The 20,463-nt window shown below is 36.8% G+C and overlaps 1 protein-coding gene across 2 annotated transcripts; it reads left to right on the forward strand.

The window, feature by feature from the left end:
- The first annotated feature begins 1,314 nt into the window (after nt 1–1,314).
- Nucleotides 1,315–18,735, forward strand: mccc2 (methylcrotonyl-CoA carboxylase subunit 2). 2 transcript variants are annotated; one of them, XM_005924498.3, is made up of 17 exons: nt 1,315–1,545; nt 3,508–3,574; nt 4,635–4,719; nt 5,005–5,106; nt 5,364–5,491; nt 6,294–6,406; nt 7,782–7,895; nt 8,075–8,139; nt 9,331–9,430; nt 9,525–9,620; nt 11,625–11,697; nt 11,814–11,890; nt 14,194–14,260; nt 14,557–14,713; nt 15,629–15,743; nt 17,081–17,166; nt 18,323–18,735. In XM_005924498.3, exons 1-17 carry the CDS (start codon nt 1,414–1,416, stop codon nt 18,438–18,440), a joined length of 1,695 nt encoding a protein of 564 aa, XP_005924560.1. In that variant the 5' UTR covers nt 1,315–1,413; the 3' UTR covers nt 18,441–18,735. The 2 variants fall into 2 exon arrangements, with proteins under 2 accessions (XP_005924560.1, XP_042076678.1); XM_042220744.1 differs by lacking the exon at nt 1,315–1,545 and adding an exon at nt 1,575–1,777.
- The last annotated feature ends 1,728 nt before the right edge of the window (nt 18,736–20,463 follow it).

Raw genomic sequence — 20,463 nt, forward strand, 5'->3', positions numbered from 1 at the left:
ACATTTAATACCAACAGATCAGTTACTTTCCGACTTTTCTTAAAGAATTGTATATTTTAACCTGCATAATTGTGTGAAAGGCACAGTTCTCTAATATACTAACACTTTTTGTAAAATTACACTGACCGAATACATTTCCTAGACAATTTACCCGATTGAAACGACTAAATTATTACTCTAATGATCATCCTAACAATCAGCCAAACTGAAAACTTCCAGTCCCCTTGAGGGACCAGTTGTTGTGATTTGGTGATATATAAATAGAAATGAATTGAGTCTTCATTTTAAAATTGGATTATTTGTTTTCACAAGGAAGACAGATCCCCAGAGTGTAACTGTGTAAATAATGTACAAGAAGAGTAAGGCAAGCACACACACTCATGTAAGTTCAGCTCAGCTGTAGTGCTTTTAAAATCCACATGATGGCAGCTTTGACGTGCGATGCTCTGCTTACTCTCATGCTTTCAGAGGAGAAATATCAACAGAAGTTTGCAGTTCTAGCCTTGGAGCCGATGCATAATTTTTTTGTTTTTATTTTTTATTTCCATCTGAAAATGGATCTGCAAAAATTTATTCAGAAGCCGATTTACAACCTTGAGGAAAAATTTACCAACTTAGGCCTCTATGGACAATAGATAGTTGAGAAAATATTTAGATGGGTGTTTTTTGTTCCCATCACAAGGCTAGAGAAAGGATTTAAAAGCTACACCTAAGCTACACCACAAAAGGTTTTAGCAGCCACTCTAAATTTGATGCAACAAATATGAAACAGTGCTTACTTCAGTTACAGCAGTACTGTTTTCATAACAAGAAGAACCTGAACGGGGATCTTATGGTAAAAAAAAAAGTGTTTAGGCTTTTAAAAAGATGCAAGATGCTTTACTTATATTTTGTTTAATTATAGCTATACTTTTACTAGTGCATACAATTCAAATGACAGATATACTGTGTGTGTATGTATAAATATATGTAGATATGCATAAGACTATCTATGTTATATATAAATATGTGATTTTGGAGGATGTAAACAGTACAGCTTGACAAAAGAATTGCACATCAGAGCTATATATAAGTAAGTTTAAAAACTAAAGTGATAGAAAATGCTGCATTTAAGACCACTCTTTACACTGTGTGAAGCTGTAGAAAAGGTTGCTATAGGGAGCTTGATTTAAATATTTCAACCATATGACATAATTGTAGGATTTAGAAGTAACAAAAAACAAGCAATATTCATAAAAAAATTTGGTGCATTTTCACAAATCTGCACATGTAAACCGTTTCTTTAATCAGAAGGTGGCGATATGGAGCTCTACTTCCCCTGCAAAGAACCACAAAAGAAGATTACCGCTAGGTTACCTAGCAGGCTAGCAGTTGCTAAATTTGATCCGTTTTGTTAGTTGAGAACATTTTAAAATGATCCTGCAGTCATTCAAACCGTGGCTGCTTCGTTGCAGGAGTCTGCCGTTGGTTTGCACAAGAGCGTACCACGCAGATAAAGTCGCTCGACTCGGCTCACAGCCTGATAAACAGACTTCTGAATATCAGGTAGGTTAGCCTGTTGCTAACGCCTGCTAGTCAAACAGTAAGGTAACAGTTCGGAGAGTTCAGACGCATCCAGGTGAGGTGTTTTACACCTGACGGGCAACAGGAACTAATAACGTTCCCAGACACGAAGGAAAGTGTTTGTTTAGTCTGTCCCCTATCTTGAAGTTCACTCTAGAGGTCAGACTCCTTATAAGCTAAGAATTTATCAGCAATATCAGCGCTGAAGAATTAAGTGAGTTGTGGAGCTAAACAGCGTGCAAAAAAGTCTACCAGTCTAACTGTGAAGGTGCAACCTCTGAAAGTGAAACACACAAATAACAGCTTTGCATGTCATTGCAACAACAATACACTTCTTAGAATAACTGATTAATGAGGCTTGATGTTTTATTGCTTAAAGTTGCTAGTTTGAAGCTATAATTTTGTGATTATATCAATGGCACAAAACAGTCAATTCATCCTCAGTGGCACAACCATCAGCTGTTTAAATACAACATCAAAAAAATCACTGGATGGCAACACAGACAGACCAATTTTCTTGCAGAGAGACTCTGTCTCTCATATGCACACAAGGACTGTAGTGCTTTCCCACTTACGCCATTAAGGGCTAGTTACTGGAAGCCAGTTACAGGTACAGATGTCTTGTATGAATCAGACTGGTGTTAATAGCAGGTTACTGTTGGGGTTGAGTGGTGTTTTAATTCAACAGTTAATCTGTTTTTTATGACAGCATGTTTTTATCATTCACAATTTATATGTGAATTACAAGTTTCAAAATACAAGATGATCAACTGCGCTTGAAGGTAAACTGTGTAAAAATCTCACCATGTCACGAGGTATCAGTCGATTGCCGATTGCAGTCAACTGAATTTTTTTTCTTACATTAACCAATTCAAGTGCATAGTACTAGCTATGTTGACCACTGTAGGACAAACAACTCTGCCTGCCATTAATCTGTAGTGCGTGTAGGTGTAGTAGGTGCGTGTAGTATATGTCCGCGTTTATTTACTGGAGGAGGCTGCAAAACCTTGTGAAAGGAGTCCAATACAAATCGATGAAGCACTGCTGTCTTTGCTGCTGTTTTCTGCTGTTTTATCAAGTGCCTCTAACATCTCTGGACTCAGACTCTTAGCAAATAAACTCTCACTAGGTGAGAATCCAATCAAACTGTTTGTTAGAGGCAAAGTGTGATTTTTAGTACAATCAAGCATAATATTAACAGACACAATATTCGCTTATAACCAGCTGTTGCTGTTGTTTAGCTGGTTTGTAGACAGCTGTCCAGAGATCGGAGGTTCGCTTGTCCAATCTGATGACAATAAGTCACTGTGACAATATCTAAGCATGTTTCCATGTGTTAGAGCCCTGACTTCAGTTCAGGAAATAAGGCTTGAGGTGAGCAGGATGAGGATGAGTTTCTAACCACATGCCGCTTGCTCCTTCACATTTTTGCTTCTTTGGTGAACAAGATCTACTCTCAGTTTAAAAACCATAGGTATGATCCTTAGAATCATATCACATCTTGAATCTGAAGGTGCAGGCATGAATTAAAATTTGCCTCCATTGTACTGCCTGTGTGTTCTCGTCTCCTCTGCCTTTGGCGTACCACGTATGCGGTCCGTCTCTGGCCACACACATAAAAGGTTATTTGGCAGAACGGTGATGCCCGTCTTGTCCATTGTATTCAGTTTGGCAGAGCAACATGGGAGCTTCCACAAACTGCTGACCTCTTCTGTGTTTTTTAATAAAATTATCAATTTGTTGGAACACATAACTAAACACTAATCAGTGTATATTTATGAGTACAATTTTTTTTATATTAAATAAACTCAACAAATGACTGGAGAGCATTTACATCATCATCATCATCATCATTTACATTTTCTTATTTTAGTGCAAATCTCTTACAGAAATTGGATTAAGAGGAAACTCTAACAAATGAATTTCTCTCTTTTTGTTTTTTAGGAGAATTATGACCGAATGAAAGTTCTTCTTGATGAGCTGAAAAGCCGGACAGAAAATATTAAATTGGGTACGTGTTCGCACACAGCAGGTTACGCACTATCCCAGAGATAAATTCATCACTTTGTGTTTTCATTTCAGCAGTTCAAATTAGTGCCTGAGTTCAGGCAATCTGGGTGATGAAATTGTTGCCCAAAAATCATTGCTTACACCTATGTGTTCTAGTAAAGTAATCAGGTTCCACTTGTAGATGATTAAGCCTTAAGGGACCTGCTCTAACACGTAAATGCATAAAAAGCACTTTTTATATGGGAGTATGTGTTAAACTGCATGCCGTTTAACACATAGTTAGCTGTTTACTTGATCTTAACATAATGTAAAAAACATAAAATAATCTACTTCCAAACTCTGTAATGAGAGGTTGCTATTATTAGAGAGGCGTAGCTGGAACTCAGGAGAAAAGTTATGTTTAAAAGCAGTAGACAAGACATATTAAAAAAATGTATAAGTTATTATGATTGTGTAGTCTACTATGCTGTATAAATATATAATAAAAGTAGGAAATATAAGACTTGTGTAAGATTGTTATTGTTTATAAAACATTTGTTTTTCTCTTCTGTTTATTTGTTTTTAATTCTTTTTCTCTTTTTGGTGAAATGTAGTTATAAAAGTACAGTATTGCTATTTAGAGCAAGTTCTGTAAAAAGTGTAGGTGTAATAAGGTTTCAAATTTTTATTCTTTCGATAAATGATGACTTAAAAAAAATGACAAAACATTGCAACTAATTGACCCAACAAAGGGAATGAATGTGCTCAAAGTGACAATAGAAATGATTTTCAGTAAAACACAGAAAGTTGTGAAGCCGACCGAGGTACACGTTCACTTAATTTTCAACCCTACTGGCACACAGAAAAACATCAGTAACTACAAAAGTCACAAAGAAATGAATAAAAGCCTGTCCCACCAGGGATTAGCAATTATTGGTAATTTTATGTTTTTATTTGTCTTACACCATCAGCACTGTCATCAATGCTACTTGCAAGAGTAGTAGTAGTACTTGCAAAATATTCTCAAATTGTTAAGTTTGTAATTTTGTTATTATTCATTTATTACTTTTTAATTAATTCAGGAGGAGGAGAAAAAGCAAGAAGACTTCATACTTCCCGTGGGAAACTGTTGCCTAGAGAGCGCATAGACAGACTGCTGGATCCAGGGTATTACTGCTTACTTCTATCTTTGTCACAGATTTAAAAGTCATGGCTGTTTCATCCCCCCTAGCTTTTGTCCTAGAATTTGTCCTTACACAAACTGTGGTATCACTAGTTTTAAATGTCTGATGGTGTCTACAGTACAGTTCTCTGTACAATGAGAAGAAGCAAAAGAGGATAATATTTCTCTAAACTAAAATGTACTATTTTAAAAGAACTTGTGCAGAAAAACATGGATGCATGGATATGAATTTGTCTTCTTTTCCCCGCTTTTATTTCATGTTATTGCAGGTCTCCATTTTTGGAATTTTCCCAATTTGCAGGATATGAGTTGTATGGAAAAGAGGAAGTCCCAGCAGGCGGTATAATTACTGGAATTGGGCGGGTTTCAGGGCAAGTGCTATAAATGTTTATGATATTCACCAGATTTGAATGTAATGCCTTTAAAAAATAGTGAAAGTGTTTCGTTCTGATGATCATATGTAAAAATGGTTCAGTTTAATAATTTGTCACAGATGAAAATTTATATTTTTAACCACAGGATCAGATCCAAAGTAATTACAGTGTAGGTTTTCCACTAGAATCTCAATTGAGTACCCCAGGTGCATAATCTAATATTTATTTATTCATTCTTTTCTAAATGTTCATAGAGTGGAATGTATTATTGTTGCAAATGATGCTACTGTCAAAGGGGGAACATACTACCCAATTACAGTGAAGAAACACCTTCGTGCACAAGAAATAGCCCAGCAGAACCATCTGCCATGCATTTACTTGGGTGAGTATCTCCATATTTGTAAGGGTTTGTAAAACACTAATAAACGATTATCTACAGAATCAAAGAATAATAATATTATTAATAATAATTATTAGTAATAAAAAATAATAATAGTAATAATAATTTTCTACTATCCCTGTTAGAATTTAACTTTAAAATACAGTAGGACTGTTGGGTTAGGGTTTGTCAGTTCACCTGTGCAAGTAGAGCCTGACTGATATATGCAATATGTTATAATGGCTAAAAAAATAAACATTTCAAAAGTAAGAGCGAGATGGATGAAACACTTTAACTGTGTTGTAAGTGATGGTGTTGCATAGTTTGTCCACCAGAGGACACTCTGCAATTTCCCTGTTGACAACACTTATTTGGTTCACCACAAACACAACAAACCAGCTTACCCGTGTTGTTGGCAGAATGTAAATGAGTAATCAATGACTTGTTGTAACAGTAAACCAAACTACATTTTCATTATATCTTAGTAAACACTCATAAATAACTGCTGGGGAAATCTGTTTGTTTCACACATCTGAAAAAAAAAACATTGGCCAGTATATCAGATTTTTAAATCACCAAATATTAGTATCAGTATTGGGCTTAAAACCCTATAACAGCTTCTTAAGGACCTTATGGGAAAAATCCTAATATTTGGGTTGTTTTTTTTTTTTTTTTTGGTCAATATTTACACCAGAGACATCCCAGAATGCCCTGCCTGAGGATAGCAGCGAAATCTGTCTCTGTAATCTAATTATAGTCGAGATGTTTATAATAAGTGAGTTTGTAATGTTTTTATCTCCTTCAGTGGATTCTGGCGGTGCTAACCTGCCCAGGCAGGCTGAAGTCTTTCCAGACAGAGATCATTTCGGGCGCATTTTCTACAACCAGGCCAGGTTGTCTTCAGAGGGAATAGCACAGGTGATGCATTGTATTAACTCATTTAATGGGCACAAAAGCAGAATGATAAAACCCTAACGTAGTGGCTTTATAATTTGCTTGCCTCCCCCGATTACATCTTTACTAAAGCCCATTATTGGGCTTCCACGGTATATTTGTTTACCTTTTAAATAATGATTTTTGTTATTCTTTCATTCTATACGCGTAGAAGGCAATATAAATGAATATACATGAAAGTCACAGTCCTCTATTAAGTATTTTTTTAATTATTTAATTTTTTTCACCATGCTGTCTTGGGGCAAAGGCCATTTTGCTGCAAGGCAAAGGCAATAAAAATACTGAGCGACAGATACACAAAAGAAATTAATTATGGCAGCAGGGGCATTCATGGCCTGTTGGAACATTGTGGGAAAAGCTTCCATGAACAGATATTGACAGCAATCACATGATAAACTGTATTAAATTAAATTCAATATTTATTTAAGAACACAGAAGAGCCTTTATCACCAGGGTTATATCACATTATTCTGCTCAGTGTCTGTATTTTTTGCAGTTCTGGTAGCTCTCTCTTTTTTTTCAACCATACGTGTGTTTACATCCTTGTTGAAACAAGAAAAATATCAAAGAGCAGAGGTGGTATATTCAAATGAATTCCACGCTTGAAGGCTCTTCATGTTTTGCACCTGCAGGCTACTCAAATCCATCTTATATATGATGATGAAGAGAACTGCAGTGGTTTTGCACTGTGCACGGTTTTGCACCTGTCTTGCAGTCACATCTCTATTGATTCAAGGATGATAAAAAGCAGGATATATTGCTCACCAAACCGACCTTCACTGCGTGTTAGTTAGAAAGCTGTTTTCAAATTCATCTGCAGGAAGACGAAAGTTTTTCAGAGCTATAAAATGTTTTGGCCAGTGTAATGTTCTTTTGGAATTTTTCCTTCTCTTGGCAGAATAATATATGTTCAGAATTTATTTCTGGAAGAGTGGTTTTCTTGAAAATGGAATGTTTCTATGAGCCCACCTGAAATAAGAGTTGTAGTTCCCACATCTAAATTGAATACCATTCCCTGTCCAATAGGCATCATAAAGTCTGCAGTACTCATAGCTTAAAAGTTGTTGTTCAGTGATGTAATGGCTATTTCGTTTCTAGTATTTAAACTTTTCAAGTGAAACTATAACCAGATTTTTTTTTTTTTGCTAATGGAGTAGTCATAGGTGGCATTATAACTGCACATAAGGTTAATTGAAATTTTAAAGAGAAAAAAAACCCTAATCATATGCAAATTATTCAAAGCAGAGTAATGAAGATATCTTTGAAAATGCCTGAAGGATATGTTTTAATATTGTACATGTCTGATATGAGACCTAACTATTTTTCTTCTCTCTTCAAGATTGCTGTCGTGATGGGCTCCTGCACTGCTGGAGGAGCATATGTGCCAGCAATGGCAGACGAGAGCATCATCGTACGGAAGCAAGGAACCATTTTTCTTGGAGGACCTCCACTGGTTTGTTAATTTTTTATTATTTCTGTTATTATTTAACATTAAGTATCTGACAAACAGACAAATATTGTGTTTCATTTTATAGAGCTAAATGTTTGTTCATATAGCAAGCTATATATTTGAACTTGTACTGAATACAAGAGATGAAATGCATATTTCCTGGTAATATAATTCTTTAATAGGTCAAAGCTGCCACTGGGGAAGAAGTTTCTGCAGAAGATCTTGGTGGTGCTGATCTACACTGCAAGTATGAACAGATCATTTTTATGGGATATGTGGGATTCAATATTAGCTCTCATCTTGACTTTTAAATACCAAAGAGATAGCTAAATAGTTTTCGCAAAATATATACATCAGAACTTGATGTTCGAATCCCCGAAAATGACGATTTAATGTCCTCTGTGCCCTTGTGTTATACGTCCAGTAGATTGTTCTCTTACTGAAATCATAATGTTATACAGATCCTTAAAGCAAATTCACTTTCCTTGTTTCTGTGTCAATCAGGAGGCAGTACTTCACAATGACAAAGTGTTGTTACACAAAAGAAAAAGACTAAAATATCCAAATATCCCATTTACTTAAATATCCAACTACTTATTGTTATTTTCCCTTATTGTCATGTTGGGAAAGTTCCTACAAGCTTGGAACACCATCATTTTAGACACGTGTCCCATTACTCTTGATAGTTGTTTAGTAGAAGCTTCACCAGGTTTTTTTTTTTTTAGACATCTCTAGATGCTTTGTTAGGTTCAGGTCTGGACCCTGACAGAGTTTTTCCCCAAGCAACACCATTGTTTTCTTGGCAGTATGCTTCAGGTTAGTCTTGTGTGATTCTAGTTGCTTGTTTAACCGAGGTCCTTCTTCCCAGATGACTCAATTCAGTTGAGCAGCCAAATTTAGGATGACTGTTCCAGGATTAAGAATGATGGAGGTTATTGTTCTCTTGGATATTATTGTGTCTTTCCCCAGATCTGTGCTTTGAGACAATCCAATCTAGCACACCTACCAATAGTTCTCTCGACATCATGACTTGTTTTTTTCATCTACAGTCTGCTGTGTGTGCCTTTCCTGATTATTTCTATTTAATTAAGTTAGGCACAATTGGAATCCAGTCAAGTTATATAGACATCTCAAAGATCATTGCTCTGAGTGTCATAGCAAAGGATTTGATTTGACTTGGGTAATTAAAGTGTTTCTCAGTTTCTTTCTTTCTTATTTTGAACCAATTAACAAAATACATTTTGGGCTTTGTCTTTGTTTCATATAAAAATGAACTCAATCCGATTATTAACCCTTTCATCGAAAGCATGAAATGTTCAGGAAACTTTCTACCTACACTATGTACTACATAGAAAGTACTGTAGGTTTTTTTCCCCCACAGTAATGATTTATAAGGTAATATTTCCAATGACTGCCTTTGTTTTTTCTTACTTTGCAGAAAATCTGGAGTGACAGACCACTATGCTTTAGACGATAACCACGCTCTTCATTTAGCGAGAAAGACAGTGAGAAGCCTTAACTACAGAAAAAATATCGAGGTCAGTCTGTTGTTTACAGTCGACAATTTAAATCAAACTGTTCTCTCTGTAGCTTCATTGACACTGAGTCTTTTTGTTTGCTTTTTTTTTTTAGGTTACTATAGAACCTCCTGAGAGTCCTCTCTATCCTGCAGATGAACTCTACGGCATAGTCGGAGATAACTTGAAACGTAACTTTGATGTCAGAGAGGTAATTGCCCAGTTTCCAGAACGATGGTTTCAAGTCGCACTTAAAAAAATTCCCTTCTATATTAAGTGATACGCTTTCACAGGAGTGTGTGTAGATCTGTGATGGACTACACCCTATTATTCACTAGCTTGTAGAACTAGAAATAACTTGGAGTAATAATGTTCAGTGTGACTTTATCAGTGTTTCACATCATTGTGGTGGATTGTTGTCCCACTATTCTAACATTTCTTCAGTTCATTGATTTCTGCAGAGCTCTCCTAACATACCTGCACAGCATTTCAATCAGTTTGAGGTCTGGGCTTTTATTGGGCTGTTGCAGCACCTTGATTCTTTTCTTTTTCAGCCAGTCTGTTGTAAATTTTCTGCTGTCCTTGAGATCGTCGTCCCGTTACGCAACTCAGTTGTGCCCGTGCTTTAGCTGTCAGACAGATGACCTCATTTGGCTTTAGAATATGCTGGTGTACAGAGGAGTTCATGCTTGACTCAGAGACTGTAAAGTGCTGCAAAACAAGCACAAATCATCTCTCTTCCACCATGCTTGATAGTTGGCGTGAGGTGTTTGTGCAGATCTGCTGGGTTTGGTTTTCACCTTACATGGTGTTGTGCATTATGACCAAACATCTCCACTTTGATTTTGTCCAAAGGACATTGTTCCAGAAGTCTTGTAGTTTGTTCAGAAGCAACTTTTTAAACCTAAGCTGTGCTGCCATGTTCTTTTCAGAGAGCAGAGGCTTTCTCCAGGCTGCACTAACAAACAAGTCCCTTGTATTTCTAATTGTATTGTCATGAATGTTAACATTTAACATGCTAACTGGACCCTGTAAAATCTGAGATGAAGTTCTTGTTTTATTTTACGCCACAGAAATAAAAGGCTGATGGAGTATTGTTGTCACCCTCCTGGGTGAGTGGGCAGGTGGGCAGTGTGGGCACCCACAATTGTAAATACAATAACTCAAGAAAGATGCGATGCAGATTTGGAAATCTTTACCATGGGTGCAGCTGCTAGAAGGTAGAGCATTGCTGGGCCTGAACTTTGGTTCGATTTCCTGGGAAGATTGTGGCGTGGTATTAACACACACCTGAATATTCCAGACTAGAAAATTTCTGTTCAGTTTTATTTATACAGCTCCAATTCACAACAAACTCTCAAAGCTTCTGCTTGTATAGGTCACACTTGCTGATGATCAGTAAATCAAATACTTCTGGTTAGCAACACCTGGCTGCTACTTATCCTGTTCCTATAGAATTCCTTTGAAGCAATAAGGGTGTACTAAGCTTTTCACAGGACTGCTTGGAAGATTTCTTTACCATTTCTGAACATTTCAGAATCTTATTTGGATATTTTGTAGGATACTGTGTTGAACCTCTTAGTAATTAGTTTAAAATGGTGAGATAAATAATACAACTTTTCTTTGCTATGATATTATTTCTTTAATGTGAGTCAAATATAATAAAATCATTCATTCATCTCATTGTTTAATACAGCCAAAAGACTGATTTACACAATGTGGAAGTGCTATGACTGCTTTAAGATTTATAAATAAACCAATTTTGATTGGTTTATTTATAAATCTGGCTGTCAGAGGTTCAGAATGCACTTTAACAATGTTGAGTTGTCATGTTCTCCTATCAGCAGCTGAATCAATAATAAGGTGGCTGGCATCAGTCACTTTGCTTTTCTGCTGTGTGGCAGTGCTTGCCAGATATTCTCTATTGGTTTAAAGCTTGTGCCCTTTGATTCTTGATGTAGACCCGCGAGCTAGAATTACTGCTTACTCTACAGATGCCAAAGTGTTTGTAGTGTAGAATAGTATTGGCAGTCCATTTAAGGTTGTAAGATCAACTGAGTGCAGCCTCTTTACAGGAGTTTTTCAAGTGTAGCATTGCTTTTAGCAGAGTGAAAATCACTTAAATAAGTAGAAATTGTTGAAAAGTTGTCACTATCTGTGTTATTTGACATTGCATCACATTTTTTAGAACTTTTGTTTACTGATTGGATTGCAGGTCATTGCCAGAATTGTAGATGGCAGTAAATTTGATGAATTCAAGGCATTCTATGGAGACACGCTTGTTACAGGTATGTGAACTAGTATTGATTTCAATTTCCAAGACATGGTTGATTTTTTTTTTCTTCTCTAAATTTAAAACCTGACCATTGTTTGAGTTCATTCTTGTGAATTTGTACCTTTTAAGGATTTTCAAGGATATTTGGTTATCCCGTTGGAATCATTGGGAACAATGGAGTCTTGTTCTCAGAGTCTGCAAAAAAGGTAAAGGCACTTTATAGCTACAGATAAATCAAACTGTAAAAACTGTCTTTTATCTGCAAAAACAATACAATAAATAAATAAATAAAACCTATACAAAGTTAAAAGCTGAATTTCCAGGAGACTGAGCTTTGTACTGTTTTTGTGCCTCTCAAAATGTCAAGGACTTTAAACACTGTGTGGAAATAGTACAGATAGCGTGCTCCACAGATATTTGCTGCTTATGAACACCAACATTTTTCTGTTTGTAGGTTATTTGCACTTCTCATTCACATTAGAGTTGTAGTGTTTCTCCTATGCAAGAAGCCTTAAAATGCACCTTTACATCCTTTCACGAGTAGTCTGATAAATATGATAGCATTTAGAAACCATGCACGGAGAACAGTAATAATTTTCATTCAGTGTAATTCACTTAATTCTCAAGCCAATTTGCTGTGCACAGAGCTGAACTTTATACAGGCTTAGGGAAGATGAGGGGCCGAATTTGTGATTATAGACTAATAAGTTTTTCTAAGCACGTTTTGAATTGGATTACAAGCTTGACCTGAACGAAGATTTCTTTCATTCATTTTTATTTTTTATTTTTTGCGAGGTCTCAACATGACATTATAAGCATTGGCTATCTCGTCACTATAATTATTTTCAAAAGGGTCTGATACAGTGCCTCAGACAAAGATGTGGAACAGACATGCTCGGGGAGCATATTCAAGAAAAATCAATACAGTACCTGCATTTCTGAGACACGCTGTCATCGCTAAAGACATGCCCAGGCTTCCATTATGCTAACTGTTAAACTGTTAAAAGCTTTTTCCAGTTTTTTCTGTGTTGATAAAAGGGAGAGGTATCAGAGATACGATTAGATTTCTGTTGTTCACACATTCAGGAGCAATGTTATAGATAACCTTATCTCATACTACCTCATGCTACCATATTATCTCAATAGAACACTTTGCTCTCAGACTGCAGGCTTACTTGTGTTTCCGAGAGTATTTAAATGTAGAACAGGAGGTTTCAGGCCCCTCTTCTACGGAACCAGGTCCCAGTTTGGGATTTGGGAGACAGAGACCCCCTCTTTTTTTAAGATTAGGCTTTTGTTCTTATAGTTAGGGCTGGATCAGGTGAACACACTCTTAGTTATGCTGCCGTTGGCCTAGGCTGCTGGGGGCTTCCCATAATGCACTGAGGGTTTCTTCTTCTTCACTCATCTGTTTTCACTCTTTGTGTTTATACTAATAAAGAGTGTGTTGCATTTAATCATCAGCTACTCGTCTTTTGTCCTGTCTCCCTTCCCTTACCCCCAGCTGGTGGCAGTAAATGACTGCCCCTCCCTGAGCCTGGTTCTGCTGGAGGTTTCTTCCTGTAAAAGGGAGTTTTTCCTTCTCACTGTTGCTTGCTCAAAGAAGGGTTTCTGACTGTTGGTTTGTTCTCTTTATTATCGTAGGGTCTTTACATTAAAATATAAAGCACCTGGAGGCAAATGTTGTTTTGATTTAGCGCTATATAAATAAAGTTGAATTGAAATTGAATAATTTCACAGAGAAGCAGTCATATTTCACATTGTTTCCAACTGTTGTTTGCACTTTGCAACACACAACAAAATGCTTCACTGAAAGAGAGCCAGTGGAGGAAACTGCCAAAATAAAGAAAACACCTGAGTAATTCAGCAATACAAATATATGGAAATGAGTTGTCTCCACATAGTTCAGTCTTTTGTATGTGTTTGTCTGTTCAATATTTCCTGGCAGCTCTGTGTTATGCAGTGATTTTTTTCTGACATAACTGAAGGCCATTCACCGCCTTCGTATTTAAACTAGAATACAGAAAACACAAAGTCAGTGTAGCGGCAGGTGAGCTCGCTCCCAAAGTAACTGGTTTCTGTTATTTCTGGATGGATTGAGGGGAGGCCATGAACTCTGTTGCTTGTTTTATTTATTTATTTATTGTATTAACAGGTGTAATGCAAGATTCAAAAGCATCACCTCAGGCAACATTGTGACAGTTTACATCTTCTTGTGAAAATACAAACTCCAGATGTATTCCAAACTTTTCAGTGGGTTATTACCCAGATTTCACTTCACTGGATAAACTTGTGTGCTTTGAATATATTTTCTTAAAAAATTTACACATCTCTTTCCTTTGGCAGTTCATTTAAAGTTTATGGTCTCTTGGTTATTTCTTGAGAGGCCCAAAAAGTAAATCATTACCATCTTGTACTATTTTAAGGTAATACATGTTTGAACTCTGGGCAGTTGTTCTTTAGGTCTGAGAATGTACTACATGTAATGAATATCTGAAATTCTTTTCAGGGGACGCATTTCATTGAATTATGCTGCCAACGAAACATTCCACTTGTTTTCCTCCAAAACATAACAGGTCGGTGGGAATTCTTTATTTACATCGGTAATTTTGTTCTGTTGTGGGGTTTAGATGTTGTTTGTTACTCGGCAAACAATTCTGAATATTATTTACTTTAATTGCAATGTGTTCTGTGATCATACGGATAATTTTATAATTTACATCATAACCAAATCTTGTTATATGATGTACAAATCTGTTTCATTAATCTCCCAGTTTGACTTATTTCGTGTTTAAGATTAACACAGCCAGACTTTCCTCCTTGAAATAACAACACAGGCTTAGGCTATATCTTGTCTTCATCTTCATCTCAGGCTTCATGGTGGGTAGGGAGTATGAAGCAGGAGGAATTGCCAAGGATGGAGCCAAGATGGTTACTGCGGTTGCCTGTGCCAGTGTACCCAAGATTACTGTTATCATTGGCGGCTCCTATGGTGCGGGAAACTATGGCATGTGTGGCAGAGCCTACAGGTATGAAGAAATTCTCTGTAGGGATTAGAGGTTTGTTGGAATAAAAACGCAGCCCTGGTAACAGCTAAAGTAAATTAATTCATTGTGAACTGTTGCGAAACACATTAGCTGCTTCTCTGCGAAATTCAAGTGTACAAAATGTACAAAATGCAATTGCCTTTCATTTTGTGCATCAGATAGCCTTGGACTTCTTGCGTGTAGGTGGTAGTGACCTTTTGTAACAGTAAAAGAGACTTTCTAAGTGGAACCCTTTCAAAGCTGAGAAGTATTTTAAAATAAAAAAAATCAATTTTAATCAAAATAAAGTGACATTTATTACTCGAGGATGTATCATTATTTTGTCTTTTTAATTATTGTCAGCTATTTTTCAAAGACTAGGAGTGATAAGAAGCTGAATTATTGATGTGTAGCATCCTTAGTGAAGAGCACTCTACAACAGAGTGCAGTGTATTTGTATAGGTAGATAGACTGATGGATGGAAGTCTTGAAATCACTTGAGGAAGTTTATCAGATTTTGCACAGCTCCCTCTGGATAGAAAAAAATGGTTTTAACAGTATTAAAATTACCATTCAAATAGCTTTAAGCATGTATGAAGTCAGTGGAATGATAATATTATTGTGGGCACACTCATGTTTAATTCCTATCAGGTTATTTGAGCTGTAATAAGCGTCCTCATGTAAATTGAAATAAGCATAAATGATTTAGTGTTTTGGAAAGTTGGAGCTGATACTCACCCTCCCTTAGTCTTTCTATGAAATATCAAAGAAGTACTTTTCCCCAGGTTAAGCCCTCCTAGTCTCTCAAATCATATTTTTGATGTTCATGGTTTCTTTTGTTATCCTATTGGTTGTGATCTAGGTGACTATTCTGGCTCTCGAAACATACTCAAATAGACACTGTTTCTTGTCTCACAGCCCACGTTTCCTGTACATGTGGCCAAATTCCCGAATCTCTGTAATGGGTGGTGAGCAAGCTGCCACTGTCTTGGCTACCATCACTAAGGATCAGAGGGCACGTGAGGGAAAGGAGGTAATGATTCATGTTAATCGCTTGACACGGCAGACTAAAATCTGTGCTCCGCTGGAAAGGCTTGAATTGACTTTAGTGGGTTTCCTGCCAACAGCATAAACATTATGAAAGACACTTTTCTTTCAATAATGGTTTGACATGGCACAGTGAAATAATTTCAGTGTTAAGTGTGACTGTGATGACTTATCCTGAATAGTGTAGCCATCAAATGGCTGTCATTAAACTGTGTCAGGTATGCTGTTATGGGCTATTAACCAGTGCATTAATAGCTTCAGAATGACACCTCACATCAGTGCCCTGCTGACAGCCGTTTTGATGATGTTTAAAATGTTTCAACTCAAAAAGGTTGTAAAAACTAATCATTGGGTCAATTTTTGAACAGGTATCAAATATTCTTATTTTTTTCTGCTTTTATTCTACATGTCTTCACAGTGGCACACCGGTTGAACTACCGAGAGCTTATTAAATTATACAGTATAATACAGCTTACATGTTAAACATGTATTAGGTGTACAGTCAGTGCTACAGTTGTTTGCCCCACGAAAACACAATTGATAGTATTCTGAGCCTGCACCACTCATCACTTCCACCAAAATAAGAACTTCCTTTGTGATTAACCAACATAAGTCAAACTTTACGTGAGAACTCAAATATCTGGTTCAGTCGTTTAGAGCACAGGATGGTCTTTTCCTTGTCATCTTCCTAGTGCAATTGCAGTGTCCGATTGCAGCCATGTGAGTGCAGCAGGGGTAATTGTGCAGTGAATTCCCAGCAAGTATGGTGTCATGTGTCGTGCCTCCTGCAGGCTCTACACTAGGTACCCCTCAAATGAAGTGTTTCCAGTAGAGAGAATGCATCTGAAGCATTTTATCTTCGATTATGTGCTTAATGTGAGAAAGGATAACTTAGGGCGATGAGCTTATGTGTGAAAACACGTCTTCCTGGTTAAAATTAAAGCAGTCCAATATAGAGACCTTGAATTACAGTCTAATGAATTCAGTTTTTCTTCATACCATTTCTTATATTTTTGTTGCTGTTTAATTTAATTTTTCCCCCTATTTAAAAAAAATTGTTTCTGATATTTACAACAGTTTGGCCCATTTAAATCAGTAAAGATTAGCTTTGCGTTATTTATCGAGTGTTTGATCTGTTTTTATTGTGTTCACAAAGATTGGCTTGGTGTTTTCAAGCTGGGGAAATTGACCTTCATGGCAAATGAAATGGCTGTGTGCTTTCAGCTTTACATTTCACTACACCTTCAATAATTCAGACAACCTTTAAAACGCCTCTGGCGCAGGTCCTTACCGCCTAATTCTATTTTCTCAATATATTCACAGTTCACAGCAGAGCAAGAGGCTGCCATGAAGGAGCCAATCGTGCGGCGGTTTGAAGAGGAAGGCAGTCCGTATTACTCCAGTGCTAGGTGAGATCTGCTCATCCAATATGTTGTATTTTAGGGATGTGTGTGATAAAATGAAGGACTACACATAACTGAGTCTTTGAATTTCCAAAATTGGTTTAACTACTGTTGCTAAGATAAAATGTTGTTTCTCGAATGGCAGCACTGGCCACAAATGAGCTATCAGCAGGCCACCAGCATGTGTTTAGAATTTATTTTTTAGACTCTTTTCAGTAATCTCACATTAGCCTTATTTTCCAAGAACTAAGAAACCACAAGACTATTCATGCAGGACCAGTGATGCTGTGATGTTTTTCTTTAGCATCAGATGTCCTGTTGTTTAAATAATAAGAGCCGTGTTCTTTTCATTTAGTCCCTGAGCTGTTTTCATTGTGTGTTTGTAAGCGTAGAGTACAAATCCTCATGTGATGATTACATGTGCGTCTTAAAATGAGATGGATAGTATACTGTACATATTTATCTAACTGGAAACTGCCTCACTGACATTAAAAACCAATATAGTTATGAAGGTTAAACACACATTTCAGAGCATGTCGGTGCTTATTTTTGCAGTTAATTGTATAAAATATAAAGAAAGAGAAAGGCCAAGGGGCAATCAAGGCCCCATTACACACTAATTAATCACAAGCTACCCTGAAAGCACTTGTCAAATTTATGTGTGTCATTAATGCTTGAAACCTGTTGTATCAGAATTGCTTGCTGTGGAAGCATCAGTTAATGAATAAAAAAAATTAGCTAACTGCAAAAGAGTAAGAATTTTGAAAACTGATTTATCTCTTCATTTATTTACGACTTAAGCAGGAGCTGGTATTAGTTTCTTAAATATCAGGACTTGCTTGTCTATTATAATCATTTATCTGATGATACGCTTATAATATACATATGCTATATTATATTAACAACAGCCATATTGTTTGCTCTTTAATGAAATATAGGTCCGACTCTGAAAAGAATACAAATCTGATACCTTGCAGAAAGGAAAAAAATGCAAATCTTTAAACCTAGACTATAAGGGGAGTCATCCAAAGAGAGGAAGACAAAACCTTGACACTCTATTAAAGTAATTGATTATAGTCCTGCACAAGCACCGCAAGAAGTATCGCATGAGTGAGGAGTAATGTGCCATCTAATAATGTGGAGCACTTTATTATTTTTACAGGCTGTGGGATGACGGGATTATTGATCCTGCTGAAACTCGTATGGTTTTGGGTCTGAGCCTCAGTGCAGCACTCAATGCACCAACAACGAAGACACGTTTTGGAGTTTTCCGGATGTAATGCTCATTTAGTTTGTACATATAGAGACACAAGACTTAGTATAGATTTACTGTTTGTATAGTATTTCTCGTAGTTTACCATATTGAGTAAAAACTCTCACAGAGTTGGGATCGCTCGACTTTGGATACCTTGAGCTGTGACTGGATGATGGAACTGTTGTGAGACACTTCCCCTGTTAAGTTGTGCCTTAACTGTTTTCATTCCGGTGTAAATGCACGTTTTCTTAAATGTGTTTCATTTGTTGGCTCAAGTACTGTAAATGCAAACAATTAAAAAAAAATGTGAAAAGTTCAAATTGCTGCCTTTTCATCAATCGTGAATGGCCAGAACGAAAGAAATCTTCATAAGGGGGCACTGTTTAGCTATAAATATCTGAGGTAGTGTAGAGGAAGCATACAAGCATACAAGCACAGAAGGACCTGCGTATATAAAAGGAGAAAAAGTATTTTGAAGATTTCCAAGTTTAGTGTAATTATTTAGTATTTAGAGACACTGGAGAGTTTATTCTTGTCTGGCTTTCTGGGGCTTCTGCTTGTTTATTCTTTTATTGTAAAGCACTTTGTGATGTCTGCTGTGGAAAGGTGCTGTGCTACTATTGTGTCAAAGGCACAAATAGGATGTGGTCTTATATCTCATGCTGCAGACAGAGTGTGCTGTGTGCCGAAGCTAAGCCTCAGAACGAGTTCTTCACTTTACCAGCTGGCCAGCCTCTCTTTCCCGCCCTCCCGGTTTTTCATTTTGTCAATTTATCTTTTTAATTGAACATGTTGCACACAGTTGATATCTTCACATATTGGTATAGACCATCTGAATTCCCCCTTGCAACAAGTTAGGTTTTCCTCCGAAGGATTTTCAGAGGCCAGGGATTTGGTGCAGGAGTAGATTTGAATGTTTGTATGAAGCCAGGTGGTTAAAATGCTTAACTGGAAGCCCTTCATGCTCCTCTGTGTATGACTGTGTGCCTGGTATACTGAGGCTGTGAGAGCCTCACTTTGGGGAGAGCAAAAATACTCAGGCCATGATATGTGTGGAAGATGTGTGTGTGTGTATGCATGTGTATGCCACCCACACACACACTTTTTAAAACTGGTTTGCTGGTTATTTCTTCCTTCGTGTTCCACCAAATGTCACTGTGGGAGGACTTACCGAGCACAGTGGACCCTTCTTCAAAGTTTTTACTGAAGTAAAAAAGCCATAATGATTCAGAAAAGTCCTATCTTAAGAATGTTTTAACATAGAGTATACATCAGAGAGTGAAATATCACTTAAATGTCAAATTTACTTTTGTTCCATTTTTTTATTTAACCAGGAGATATGCACATGAGATCTAGAATCCTTTTTGGAAGAGCGTCCTCCACAAGATAGAAATCAACAGTCACAGAACAACACACGCATAATACATTAAAGAAATGAAGTATTGAGATTAAAAATATCACTATAGAAATACCTGAAAAATGTGTTTCACTGTAGGTCAATGTCTAGTTAGACAGGTGTGACAGCCTTCAAGTCATTTCAGATTAGTCATATTTAGTGAGCTCAGCTTCCTAAGATTTAGTTGGTTTTGCAGCAGATTTCAAGCAGATGGAGCAGCATATTTGAAAACACTTTTTTTTCTCTCTCAAATTCAGTAGAGGCTTTGGGGATGGATAAAAGAACTAAGTCTTGGGAGGGAAGACAGTAACTTCCTACGCATTTTTGACTGATGTAGGTCAGTAAGTAAGATGGGAGCAGACCAAGAATAGTTAAATAACAGGATGCCAGCAGATGAGTCTACAGGACAACAAAGCACTAATCCAGCTGAAGCACAGATACAAACAATTCAAAGAAATTGATTCAAACAATCAAAAGCATACACTGTAGAAGAACTCTACTGAAAGTAGATCCGGCAAAGGAGAAATGCAATGCAACAAAAGTGACTATCCTTGCAATCGCCGACACAAACGTTAAAAAGAAAATACTGAAATGAAGGTGAGTACTCATGTGTAAGTCGACTCTTGGACATATCCTTTGTCTATCTCCATGT

Source organism: Haplochromis burtoni, unplaced genomic scaffold (assembly GCF_018398535.1).
Source record: "Haplochromis burtoni strain Fernald_Lab_line unplaced genomic scaffold, NCSU_Asbu1 Contig_54, whole genome shotgun sequence".
Classification (NCBI taxonomy): Eukaryota; Metazoa; Chordata; class Actinopteri; order Cichliformes; family Cichlidae; genus Haplochromis; species Haplochromis burtoni.

Excerpts from the sequence above, each read along its gene's own strand:
- mccc2 (XM_005924498.3), top strand. The coding sequence starts at position 1,414 with ATGATCCTGCAGTCATTCAAACCGTGGCTGCTTCGTTGCAGGAGTCTG. Across the intron at positions 6,407-7,781 it reads CTTCAGAGGGAATAGCACAG|ATTGCTGTCGTGATGGGCTC; the intron begins GTGATGCATTGT and ends TCTCTCTTCAAG. Across the intron at positions 14,714-15,628 it reads ATGTGTGGCAGAGCCTACAG|CCCACGTTTCCTGTACATGT; the intron begins GTATGAAGAAAT and ends CTTGTCTCACAG.